The 13,003-nt window shown below is 48.4% G+C and overlaps 2 protein-coding genes across 2 annotated transcripts; one reads left to right on the top strand and one right to left on the bottom strand.

Annotated features, from left to right (window-relative positions):
• Positions 1 to 86: 86 nt before the first annotated feature.
• On the top strand, positions 87 to 3,738 carry TGME49_318550 (hypothetical protein). Its single transcript, XM_002369753.2, has 4 exons — positions 87 to 574; positions 1,337 to 1,609; positions 2,280 to 2,409; positions 2,947 to 3,738. The coding sequence occupies exons 1-4, from the start codon at positions 439 to 441 to the stop codon at positions 3,065 to 3,067; spliced, it is 660 nt and encodes a 219-aa protein (XP_002369794.1). The 5' UTR covers positions 87 to 438; the 3' UTR covers positions 3,068 to 3,738.
• On the bottom strand, positions 3,648 to 7,108 carry TGME49_318540 (calcium binding egf domain-containing protein). The gene is made up of 2 exons (XM_002369752.2): positions 5,177 to 7,108; positions 3,648 to 4,529 (listed from the first exon to the last, which is right to left on the bottom strand). Exons 1-2 carry the CDS (start codon positions 6,837 to 6,839, stop codon positions 4,165 to 4,167), a joined length of 2,028 nt encoding a protein of 675 aa, XP_002369793.2. The 5' UTR covers positions 6,840 to 7,108; the 3' UTR covers positions 3,648 to 4,164.
• Positions 7,109 to 13,003: the final 5,895 nt, after the last annotated feature.

A 13,003-nucleotide genomic window follows, 5' to 3' on the forward strand; every position in this document is an offset into this window, starting at 1 on the left:
CGCCCGCTTTCCTGACGAACCCATGCATGCGCCACGACACACGCACAGAAACGCCCCTTGCGTCGTTCGCATATGACCAAAACGGCAGACTTCTTTCCGAAAACGAGACTTCTCCTTCTCGGCGTCCTCACGACATCGTTATGCACTGTCTTTAACTGGTGTCAGCCTCTCCGTCCCTCGAGAAATACCACCGTTACTGTGACAACTCAAGTGTTCCCGTGTTCCAAACGCGCAGAAAGTTCTGTTGGGATGCGACTTGCACGTTGTCAGTTCGCCGTATTTCTCCATGCAGGAAGATGCACGTGTCTGTAAATAAAGTGGTTTCGTGTATTTCGTAAAACATAGTACATCTGCTAGTAGCTGAATCCTCTGCTAGCGTCCAAGCAAGCAAAACAAAGAGGCCATGATCGACGTCGCCTCCTCCCGTCCTCCAAAGTGATGTTGCGAGGTGCACTCCGTAACAGGGCATCGGTTTCAGTGCGTGGCCTTGAAGGAAGGATTGGGAATTCTCGAAAACCAAAAATGTTTCTGTTTGTAGTTCTTTGCATCCTGCTTCTCAGCGCGATCACAGGAGGTCAGTGCCATAGCTATGGGCATCTCGCACTGGAAATTTCTGAAGCACAGAAAAAGATGCCCGAAGATGTGCAAATGCGGTGTTGATGCATTCCGTGTAGTGCAAGCATCCTCTTTCTAAAAAGGATGTGTATGTAGCCATACATAGGTGGAAATATCTAGGGAGGCACATGCGCGCAATTGTTCATGCTCAGATGTATTAAAAGACACGTAATGCGTCAGCGTCTTTGCATTGTTGTCTCCACATATTTCCGTAGCTGCGGAGATCAAATGTAGTCTGGTATTCCTCGGCGCTGACGTCTGACTGCATTGGGCGACCTTTCTCCTCTGTTGTTGTTTCCTCAGAGTCGTCTAACTTGTTTCTATCTCGTAACGTTTGGGCCCGTCTAGCGACAGACAGCTCCTCGAGGTCCTTGCGCCCGCGTTCTCAATTGCGACGCTGTGTTTCGTGCCTCTTCCTTCGTGTGTGACGGTTCTTCGTGTGGCCACGCGGAACCGAAGCTCTCCTGGACCGAGACCGCTGCTGAATGCAGAACAGATACCTTGAGTCACTACCACTGAACCTACTGTTTCTGGAACGAAGATCGCATTTACTCTCGAAAAACGACTTCCGAACCCCCAATCACGGGTGTTTACAACGAAGTCACCATGCCTGCCGTACAAAGCCCGCCGTGGCCACTGTGTTACATGCATTATTAAGAGGTGTTTGTAGTCTGCGGAAAGTCAAGCGCCCCCCCCCCTCGTGTTCCCTTTTTTCACTCAGAGAGCTACACGAGCCCGTGGAGCAAGTGCAATTCTCACCTGGAGGACAAAAAGTCAGCGGCTTATCATCGAATTTCGGAGGCGATTCATCGTGCAGTTCGCGATCGAAAGGAAGGCCCTGCAACAGAAGAGGACATCGTTCGTCTGCGCTTTTGTCTCGGGATAGGCTACCTTGTCGAGTGCATTCGCGATAACCCTGAGTTGGAAGGACATGGATTTGCACGAAGTGACGAGAGTGACAGAGCTCGGATTACTAAGCTCTGTGGCGACGGATGTACGTTCTTGCCCTTCCCACTTCCCTTCTTCTCGTGTGTCAGCCCTCCTGTGACGGTTGTTTAACATGTTTTCTGTTGTCTGACCCGAAGCCATTTCTGTCAACAAACTGTGATCGTATTCCAGCCGTTGAAGAAAAGCGTGGCCGCGCGCAATCTGGGGGAAGATGTTTGGTTTTGAACCGTGTGCGGCTACCGCGCTTGCAGGGTAGAGAGACATGGTCTTGCTCTCGACCATGGGATCATATCCTTCATGTATAGCCGTTGCCTTCGGCCGCTTTCAGATTGCACGTGTTTCAGTCTCCGAATTCCAAACATAGACGCAGGTCAAACACGACGTGTGCCGTGAAACAAAAGTGTCCACAAACTAGAAATTGAACAAATTGAGCAATGTGCTTAGATCCATGTCGGCTAGGATACACATGTTTATATACACAACTGCATAAAGATATATGCATATATATGTGCGTATGTGTGTAGAGCAGCTGCTTGAGAGAAATGTCCTTGCACGGACTTCCATGAAATGTGTACATTTGAGATATTCTCTACCGAAGATTCAGCCGGTTTCTTTCAAGCGAAAACTTTACGTGTGATGTTCCTCCGCGGCGGAGAAAGGTGCTTGTCTTTTTTTATGTTGGATAAGTCGTTTGTCTCTGGATGTCTTTTTCGCAGTGATGAACGCGAAAGATCCACCCGAATATCGGACCGTCGGGTCTCTGTCGGTTTCGGAGGTCGCGTGCACGCAAACTCTCCGCAAGTTCGGCCTCCATCGCCGGGGTGGAATAAGATACGATGCCTGCAAGTAAGGAGGGGCAACGTCGGAATCCTTGAAAAGCTTGCGGAGTTTCCATGCAAATATCTGTGTTCAGTTCAAAAGAGTTTTCACCCTAGAGCCCTCACACGATAGACTTGAACAGACTTCTGCTTCTTGGTTTCAGATTTGATACTTGAATACAACGTCGTGTACAGCAATACACCAATGGCACCTGCTGAGGTTCACGAAAAGTCTTTTTCTAAGGTATTTCCATTTTCTGTGAAGAAGTTCGGCAAGTGCAAGCTTCCACGCGCATCGTCATTGCTACCTATACGGTGACATGTTCAGCGGTCGATGTGTGCGTACGTGCATGTGTAGGGTTGAAACACACAGGTTTGAGTAGTGTGTTGCAGACTTGGAAGGAGACGTATCGTGATGGCAAGATTCTGAGCAATTTTTTGGAATAACGAATTTCAAGCCATCAAGATAAATGGGCTAAAAGATTCTACTGTGTCCTCCTTCATTTTTTCGAAGTCACAAAGTCGCGGCTTTCTGTTATTTCTGGTTTCGTGTTGTTCCTCGCAGATCGTACGAGAACTGGTCGGTGGCTGACTACTTTCCAGAAGGAAGCTACACAATCACTCTTATCGCACTCGGCTTGGCAGCTGCCGTGCTGCTCTCCGACAGTGTCGCAAAGCTTCTCTGATTAACTTTCCTCGTTTCTTCTGATGGTTGTTTCGTAAAAACTCCCCTGTGGTGGAGGGTAACGGATGACGGAAACACAAATCATCCGGTTTCTTCGTCTGAATGTCCCATCGGTTCGTAATTCATTGTTATTGTCTCAAACCGGGCTTGATATTTTTCTTTTGAATTAGTCGTACTGACACTAATAGATTTACAGTATTTCTGTATCGCGCGAGCGCGTTTATCCCCCACGTTTACATCCTTTTTCGTCCTCCTGGTTCTCTGCCACTCCGTCACCGGGGCAGCCTTCCGACGGGAAAATACCGCGTGCGTCAGGAAGGGCAAAGGTTGCTGGTCGAGAAAAAGATGCAGCTGAATCTTTCGTTTCCGAGCTGCCACCTGCCTTGCCCGCTTTGTTTTCCGTTGCCCCTACGCATGTTCTCTCGGGAAGAAAATATGTGGTAATAGGGTGACCAAGTCATCTAACCTATTTGTCAGATACCTTAGAGCTAGTTTTTGGCAAACGTACTGGTACCCTGAATGGATTTCCTCTCTCTTGTGGTGAAAACAGGAATCTTGTTTGGCGCTCAATGAACGCAACTTCTGCCGTGGTAGTTTTGTTGCAGACTCTGTGAAGAAAAAAATGTATGAGTTTTTCCACAGTTTCGTCGGAGACACGTATCTTTAAGCGATGCAAACTCGCTTTCACTAACGGCATGTCACTGCGATACGACGGAAGAACCAAATTTTACTACTGACAAAGAAAATGAGTGAACTGCCTCTCGACAAGGAGGAGAAGCAGTCACTGTCTTTGCCACATACGCCTGCGTGCACTTCTCTCACGTCGGTTGGTAGATTCCGAGTACTACGACTCTAGGTGTAGCTGTGCGGGGCAAATGGGCATCTGCACACGGCGAGGAACTACATAATATTCCCTCGAATTTTCACAGCACCGAGACACAAACGTGGGTACCTGTTTATCAACAAGGGGCGGTACATTCTCAGAGAAAAGAACAAGTCTGAAAAGTCAACTGTCTGCGTAGATCGAGGCTTGACCCTCTAGGCAGTCACACTTCTCCATTGTTTTTCAGAGTATGAGAGAGCTAGGTCTTCCAGAGTTTACGCACCACTACTCATGAGCTGTTGCAGGGCAGCATCTCTTGCCGCATCTGCGGCTGCATTTCCTAGCTGTACAGCGGAACCGAGAGAGGACGGAATGTTTGAGAGTTCATTGTACCACTTCATTGCTTCGTCGGCGACCAGGTGTGTATTTCCCAAAACGCCAGCAGCCACTTCCTGTGGAGCAACAACTTTCCGCGTCCCGTCGGTGTTAGTCTGAATGTTACTTGTAATCAAGTATTCAAACGTATTCTTCACTTTATTCCTAACTTTCTCTCGATACAAATCGCCTCCGAGGCGAAAGCCTGCTGGGCATGTGGCGCCACGTGCGAACCTTAAACCACCTATAGGACCCAACTGACTACCTGTTGGAAAAAGCACGAAGGCAAGAGAGAGACAAAAACTTTATCGTGGTTGAAAAAACAGAGAGAAGTCTTGGGATGCTGGTGTGTAAGAAACGCCACCAAAGCAAATATTGTAGAAGGTACTGGAGCAACACGTTCAGCAAATGAAATACTGTGTAGTTATTAGTTGATTTATCAACCTTCAGTATAGGCACTGTGCTGCGTCAGGCATGCCCGTTCAACCTGCTCCAACAGCCGAATAGCTAAGACTGCATCTTTTTATCCACACACACACACACCCAAAGCGAATATTTTCGAACCCTGTGTATGTTATTATGCTTGTTTTGTCCACAAGTGGGCGTCCCAATACGCTAATATAAGTTGATAAGAAAGACTGCTCTTTTTCAAGCTGTAAGGAGTTTCTCGGTATTACAGTTTATAGCACATCGAAACGGCAGTTGGAGTCACATGACCATCATTTTGTGCAAGTTCAGCTGTAAGTTTTGACAACAATGTTTGAATAGTTTAACTGCAACTGCAGATTCCATGGTTAGTGTGAAACAGGGAGGGCACCGTCCATCCTAAACACTGTTCGTCGCAACTGTTTAAGGTGCAGAGCCGCTTTTAGCTTGTCAAGCAACGTTGAGTTTCAGGAAATTTAGACGTACCTGGGATATGTGGGGATCCTGGTTTCAGAGCGGTAAGTAACTGTAGTCGGCGCGAAGCTTGCGGGTCCGCGGTGTTGGTGTTACCAAGAGATCGAAGAATTTCCAGTTGTTCACGGACCTCATCGTTCGTCCTACTTCCAGCAATGACACAAAAGAAATCCATAGCTCCCCCGTTTGCTCGATATAGCGCAGTTTCTTCCGAGATTAGCTCAATAAACCGATCTGTCTGTGGGTCGGCAAGAGAGTCAGAACGTTTGGTCTGTGTGTCTGGAGACACCCCAGAATGATTGAGGAGATTCGACTCCCCCGATGTTAGTTTTGGTGATGTTTGCTCCAGAACTCGGGGCGTTGCCAGACTTGCACTATTTGCTACTCCAAGAAAGTCAGGAATCCAACTTGTTAGAGGAGATGATCCAAAGGCAGCATTAATAGTCTGCGACGTAACACCCCCTAATGGAGCTGTATGGCCGAGTGTGTCGTCAAGAGGAACAGTACATGCAAAGCGCTGAGGAGGAAATAAATCTTTGCAACAGGAAAGTGCTCCCCCACAGATATACGGATCTCTAGCGCACTCATCCAAGTTGACGCATGATATCCCATCTGGACCGTCAGTAAAGCCCAGGGCAATATTGCACAGGCATCTGTAGCCACCAATCTCATTCTGACAACGTGAGACAACACCTTCTGGGTCACAGGCGTTAAGCGTTGGCTCGGCACATTCATCAACATCTGCACAAGATACGCCATCCCTGGATAGCCTGTACCCTTCCCTGCAACCGCATTCAAATCCTCCGAATCTGTCAAAACACAGTTGTTCGCATGGATTCATTATTCCATTCATGTCCTCGCATTCATTCAAGTCTCTACAACGTTTCGTCAGGGGATCCATGATCTGCTGCGGGTCCTTGCACACGCACCGATACGTGCCTTCCAGATTGTGGCAAGTCATGGTTACTGGATTACAGTCATTCAGCGCAGGACTCTGGCATTCATCAATATCCAGACACGTCCGTCCATTGGGTGCTGTTAGAAATCCGGGTTTACATTCACACTTGTACGACCCCGGGAGATCGACACAAACGGTTGTCCTCGTGTCACAATCATTGTTTCCTGTAACACACTCGTTTATGTCTACGCATCCTTCACCAGCGGCTCGACCGTCACCAGCATAACCTGGAGGGCAGATGCACGCTGCTTCCCCAATCACAGGGACAGTGGGCACACACTGCGCTTCAGGGACGCAAGGATTGAAGGCAGAGATATTGCAGATTCCTCGGAGAATCGGAGCCAGCTCATCGTCTGAACTCCGGAAGTTTGCTGACGCAGGATTTGTTCTGCTGGTCTGGACTCTCGTCACGTATGCTGGCACCGACGGAGATGTAGCCAAGCGGCGTAAGTCGTGCGATAGGTCCCGAAGAGGCGAGATTTTCAGAGAGAATGCAGAGTCTTCGGGGCGGTCACCTAATTGGAAAGAGCTCGCTGCAGATAGGCTGTACGCGCGTTCTGTTCCCATGCTCATGAAAAAAGAAAGGATTCCGAGCCCGGACGTCGCACGAAACCAATGTCCTTTCATCGTGAGAGGGGATACCCTCCTGTATACGCAGGTGACGCACGAGAAGACTTGGAAAGCCTTCAAAACTATGTTGCAGTTCCAAGCATCCATCGGCCGCAGGGCAGAAAAAAGCGAGCTCCCTGCACAACGGGGTACAAGACGACAAAAATGTTCACGAATTAACGAGAATGGATTTGACACAACCGTCCAAACAGAACGTTCGTGGGGCTGACAACCGACTGACTTCCTTTTATTTCCGTATGACCTGCTTCACGACAACCCAAAGAGTCTACAGGCCAGCGGGCACGGTGCAGAACGTATGCAAGTACGTGGCGTGACTTGTCCAGACAGAAAAAACCGTCTTGTAGGCGATAAGAGAAAAAATATTTCGATCTCACATGATTAGCAACTCGAGAGCTAGCTGACAGCAGTGCTACGCCGAGCACTGTCGGGACAGCCGACAGCTCATACAAGGAGGCTCACGCTCACACGACGAGTGAACTCAAAAAAATGTCCCGGAATGTGGACACAGCCAGCCTTAACGCCAATGAGGGTACGCACTACGTCCGTGCTGACATAGTCCCAGATCAGCAGAACCATTTTCCTTAGCTGACAATGGTGTTACAGCAACTCAGGTCTTCAACGGCTTCCAACGGAACACTCGTAGTGCCAACACTGGCAGCAACATCCAGACGAATTTGGAACAGAATGTATTGGAAGTCGTTTAGTGTCAATAGCTCCACACATCCACTGCACTCTTTTTCAAACTAGTATTTTGTTCATATTCACGTTCCAGTTTCCAGATCGTCAGATTTCGTGAAAGGCAATAGCTACATGGCCACAAGACTCCGCAAGAGGCTGTGTCCACGTGTCAATACGTTGCCCTGTGTGTTTTTTTCGTCATGTCACAAGATGAACTCACTGGTCTCATACTAGTGCTTGTTGCTACATTGTGCCAGAGTATGCTTTTTGCAATTACCAATGCCACTCAACTGTGGTTGTGAAGGGGCAGAAAAGCAGGCTGTCTGTCACATGAAAAACTGCTGATAACGGTCAAGCACAAGGCTTCCCAAGATTATACGACCGGTTGCATCACCAGGCGTTCCTGGTGAATTATTTCCCATTTGGTCTTGGTATGTTGATGTCATGTACAAATTGTGATACACCTGTCTGTAGGCCAGGCAGGATATGATTTCCCCCAGCGTTGGCATTGCGTGAAGACTGCAATGTACAGTCGGCAATCAGGCAGCCGACCATCGTCAAATGATGTTGCACTCAGATCAGCAACAGTGGCACAATTTTCTTATAGAAACTGCGCGACGTAGAGCCACATCAATCGAAAAACCGTTTCTGAGTGGGCCAGCTACATACTCTTGTTTCTCTAGTGTGGGTGAAGTATCGCTATACCACCGCACACTATACCCCTCCAGGTTCAGTGAAAATTGAAAGTAGTCTGTGATGTTTAGACACTTCATTTTACTTGATAATACGCTTCTTTTTACTTGAATTACAGGTAAGAGTGTGGTACGGTCATAACACTCGCGGTAGACGTTTGGATACGTAAACCCGTCCACACCAGCAACAAGCAAATGGACGTGGTAGGCGAAAAAGACTAGGCGGGTCTGAAATTCTGTGGTGTTGGGACTTTCACGCGTTGCCGTGCCTGGGTGTGAACGGGTCAGGCGATATTCCTGCGTGGCAGAATGAATAAGAAGATTTATCATTTCGTCGCGCACTTGCACTTGGAAGACTCCCAAGCCACTTGAAAGTCAACATCCAGCGTTTCCCAAGAAAAACACACAAGGACCTACACACAGCCTGAGGAAGGAAGACTTCTTTTGTGTGCTGCTGTTCCTGTGTTCAGCGCGGTGCCGGCGTATGTTGCCGCTAAATTCACGTTCACCTCGGGAACTCGCGATTTTCAGGCAGGATATTTCACTTACTTTTTGCATTTCGCTTGGAGTCACGTGCCTAAGTGATTGTTTAGGCGTTTATTCGGGTTCAGAGTGGATCAATACTTACCACACACTTACATACTACTCGAGCGCGTGCCAAAGGTCCCACAAACGACAACCGCGCCACTACGGCACTACCGACCGACGAGGAAATTACGGAGCTCCCCGTTCCCGTTTCTAGCCGAAGTGATCTATCAAACGTCACTCAGATGACGTGTGACACAGAGCGGTCCTGCCTCCTAGGAAAAATGCAAGCAAAATAGCGTGTCGATGTAGCGATGTATAAAAACTCGAACCCGTCGGCAGATGGGCCAGCTCACTGTTGCTTTCCCAGTGCTCGTAGGAGGAATTAAACGGGGAGACACAAACGATCGCTTCCACTCTCCGATAGCGTCCTTCAGATCCTTTGCTCCGAGCCCGTCTCCGGAAATGGAAAACACGAGGGAAACCATGTTTGTACTGCTCTGAGAACTGAAAGGCTCAAATGAAAGCAGGGTTTACCTCTTTTGGGGATGAAGACTACTAGGGTTGTCGGCTTGCTTTCGTGGTAGACACACTGTGGGCGCAGGCGGCTGGATCGAGAAGGCACTCACTCAGATTCACAGCAAAGAAGATGACTATCCGCGTCAAAAACGTGTCTGGTCTCGCGAAATTTTCGAGGCAGGAAAGCCTTGAATCCCCAGAGCTATCCTGTCTTTTTACAGGGTAGAGAAGTCCTGCACCTGTGCGTGCAAGGATTAAACGGTGTTGCCTCTTCCGGAAACAGCTTCGCCACATTCTCTTGCGTGAGCGTACCCACTTCATGCTCTTGCATCCTTGATCGCAAACGTATCCGTTCTTGTCCATGTGAAGGCATTGCTTGTTTGAAATTGCTGCTGTACGCAACCCAACAAGCGCTTAATCGTACAATCGTGTTCCCGACAACGCCAAAGATGAGCGGAAGAGTCCAGCACGTTTTCATTGACCGTTGCGGTAAGATAAGCACAAAGCCTGTCTGATTTGAGTATAATCGTGTAAAAGGAACCCAACTTGTGTTTTTCATTCACACTAGTGACTTCCCCGCGTGTCTGTAGGAGTCGGATTTCTGGGACCGGTATCCAGTAAATAGAGGCTCGACTACGAAGCGACCAACTGACCTCCTAGGCCCTCGGGGGCACCGTGTACACACATCACATGTTTTACCTTCCCTCTCAGTCCCAGGGTCCACTTAACAACGCTTTCTCAGTCTAATTTCATACCCGTTGGTTTCTCGCGAAAACAGTGTGTTCATAGAGAGCTCAGGTGACCATGCCCAGGTCTCCTTGTCGAGACGGGAATGAACGAATCTCTGCCTCTTCGTTCTTTCGTCCCGGTTTGCATTTCCTGATTTTGTACATTTGTGTGTTGCCATGTTTATCTCAGGTTTGGAAGTCGACCGCGTGAACCACTGGACTGAAGTCGACTCTTCGAGCTAAGAATGCAGTACCACGTTCCTCCCTCCCCCTGGAGCTAGCCAGGCGCACAACATTGGAGAGTATTTCAGAGCGAGAAGTAGGCAAGCAGTGTTGCTCTTCCCGCATGCAGGACCGTCAAGATAGTCGAAGTCACTCTAGTCAAATACTAGAATCGAGATTTCAAAAGGCTGCAGGCTTTATCCGCAGAAGCAACATCCTCGAGGGTTCAGATGATCTGGTGGTGTGTCAAGGTTGGGTTGAGCATAGATGAAGACTTATCCGATTCGAGAGATGAAGAACACCGAGTTACGAGTGTAAGACGTCCTCTGTACCATTTGGCGACGATGATCTGAGTCAAGTGCGATACGTCGCACTCTTCGATTGATGTTTGCATGCAAAAGTAAGTTTATCATGTGTCCCTCGGATCACAGACCCAGTTTTCTGATGTTTACAGTTCGTGTCCCAAGCTGGGGGCGAGTTCATATCACCTATCCACGCTTACGACGCACCGGAGTCTTTGCAGAGCATACGGGAGACCACTGCCCGTAGAAGTGGTAGTGAACGAGGAAAAGAAAAGGTCCTCAGCAGCTCCGGCATGCTGCTGCATCTACCGTTTCGATGGCCCTCTTTCTTATATACCACGCTGCTTTGGACAGCGAGCGTTCCACTGCGTGCGTTGCACCGTTGTTTTCTACACCCGTGGGTCGGACTTTTCTGTTGCGATAACGTGGTTCTTCTTTTACTTCAGGCGTCACGCCCCTTTTCTTCCTTTGTACCCCCTGTCACATTGCAATTGTTGCAGGCTATCTGGTTACCTTGTGCCCTGCAGCTCTATACCGCCGAGGATGTTTTCAGCGAGACATAGGGAAGTGACGAGTCGCATGGAGAATTGTGAGACATGGCTGGCGAGGACAGAGATGAAATCGACGGAAGGGACGCAGTCGTCGGCCCCGGCGTCACCGACTATGTTGTTGCTTGCTTCATGAAACTTTGCGTGAGGCGTCATGAAAGTCTTGGAGCGCGGTCACCGATTTTCGCTCCCTACACGAGATGTGCGTGTATCGTAAAGTCAGCAAACACGCATGTGGGTCCCTTTCTAGCGTAAGCAGACGTTGTCGGAAGGGAACGCCTTTACCCCGAAACTACCAGCAATCCAGTGATGTTCCTGGAAATGTATCTGAGTGAGTTTTCTGTTCGTTTTTCTGCATAGTTATCAGAAGCCTCCGTAGGCCTGACGCATATCTGGAGATCAAGAAATCTTAGCAGTCATGCAATCGTTTGCATGCTTGTTGCTTGAGGCACTCGAGGTCATTTACGTACGGATATGTACATTTATGGACACGTGCATATATGCAAAATGAGTGTGTTTCCGCATCTACATACATGTATGCGTATGTCTTTTGATCTAACGTACATATATATATGTCAGTATATGCATGTGTCTCCATGTGGAAGTAGAGGTTTCCGAACATCGACCTTTAGATATACAGTGCATATAACCAGCTGCGCGCGTCCAATGGCGGCTTTTCTGATAAAGGCTCAAAATGAGTATACGTAGTACGGAAAGTGTTCTTTCGGTGTACACGTAGACATTTTGGGCTGTTCGAGGATGCGGGGAAGGGGGGAGGCATACACTTCCGCGAACTTTAACGTCGCAGAGAATGGAGAAGAGAAATGAGAAAACCCTGGAAAGCACATCAAACCGTGTCAAACCAGCCGTCGCTCATGCTGCAGTACAGCCAAAGCATTTGACACTTTACTCGGGAGCATGGCTTCTGTGCTGCTATCTCTCCTCTCAGTGTCCCCTGTGTTGCCTCTGCAGAATATCGGCTTCGTCAGTCGGTCAACATTGTCTCTGTATTGATGATGGTGACAAGACCCTAAAACGGAGCAGCATGTTGGCACTCTTCTTAGGTATGTCTTCCGATACACGTGTTGTATTTTAGAATGTCTCTTCCCCCCCCACCAACAGCGAACACACAAACATGTCCCCAGGCAGCTGAACCAGAAGTGGCTTCTACGTTGAGAGACACCATGGTGTGTACGCATTTGTAACTTCATGTTTGCCTTCACTTGAACTTATCCAACGCCTTCTCCGTCACTAGGACGGTTGGTAATCCACGCAGAGTCGAGAGAGTTTAGGAGCCGAGTAGGAGAATTTCTGTCGTTGATCACTGTATATTGTACTTAAGATGGAGGCATCGGAAGAGAAATGAGATTGAAATGGCGCTTCTCCACAATGTGTTTTTGTGTCTCGCGTTGTTTTGTGGAATCACCAGAAAGTTCTGTTGGATCGTGGCGATAAGGAACTCAACTACATCAAGTTCTGCGAAGCGTAAGTTTTCGTGCACTTTCAGAAATGCATTGGGAAAGCTGTAGAGGAAGACTATGAAGGGAGATTTACAGTATCCCGTCGCGAGTCGGTAAAGCCGTTGAAACCGATACATGTTAGCGCTCACTTGACTGTTGGTGCAGAGACCCGAGTCTAAATGGCTCAAGAAGGCGTGTATGGCTCGAACAAGCATGTGTACACCTCATAGAAAAAACTAATTTGACTTCGAATCCTGTATTTCTCGCACTTGAAGAAGCCCCTATTTATAATTATATACTCAGCATGAAGGGATGCCACCTTTGTGTAAGATTACATGCGTTCACAACCCTCTCTTCGTTTGCTTACTCGTTCGCGAGCATCTACCTGCAGTAGCGTCTTTTTGACAGATTCATCTGATCGATTCCACTGGTAGGGTTCTACATGCCAGCGGTGTTCTCTAACGCCCTCGTAAGTTCATCCGTACACCAGACATACATATGGGTGTGTGGAGGTACGCCGTATCTTTTGTACTTGTGTGGCGAGTAGTTTCCGAGGTGTGTGTGTACACCCTGGTTA

This window comes from Toxoplasma gondii, chromosome IV (genome assembly GCF_000006565.2).
Source record: "Toxoplasma gondii ME49 chromosome IV, whole genome shotgun sequence".
Lineage (NCBI taxonomy): Eukaryota > Apicomplexa > Conoidasida > Eucoccidiorida > Sarcocystidae > Toxoplasma > Toxoplasma gondii.

Bases quoted from the DNA above. Each gene is read 5' to 3' on its own strand.
- TGME49_318550 (XM_002369753.2), top strand. From the start codon at position 439: ATGTTGCGAGGTGCACTCCGTAACAGGGCATCGGTTTCAGTGCGTGGC. The intron at 1,610-2,279 runs GTACGTTCTTGC...TCTTTTTCGCAG, and splicing joins TAAGCTCTGTGGCGACGGAT to TGATGAACGCGAAAGATCCA. The intron at 2,410-2,946 runs GTAAGGAGGGGC...TGTTCCTCGCAG, and splicing joins ATAAGATACGATGCCTGCAA to ATCGTACGAGAACTGGTCGG.
- TGME49_318540 (XM_002369752.2), bottom strand. From the start codon at position 6,839: ATGGATGCTTGGAACTGCAACATAGTTTTGAAGGCTTTCCAAGTCTTC. The intron at 4,530-5,176 runs GTACGTCTAAAT...TTTTTCCAACAG, and splicing joins AGGATCCCCACATATCCCAG to GTAGTCAGTTGGGTCCTATA.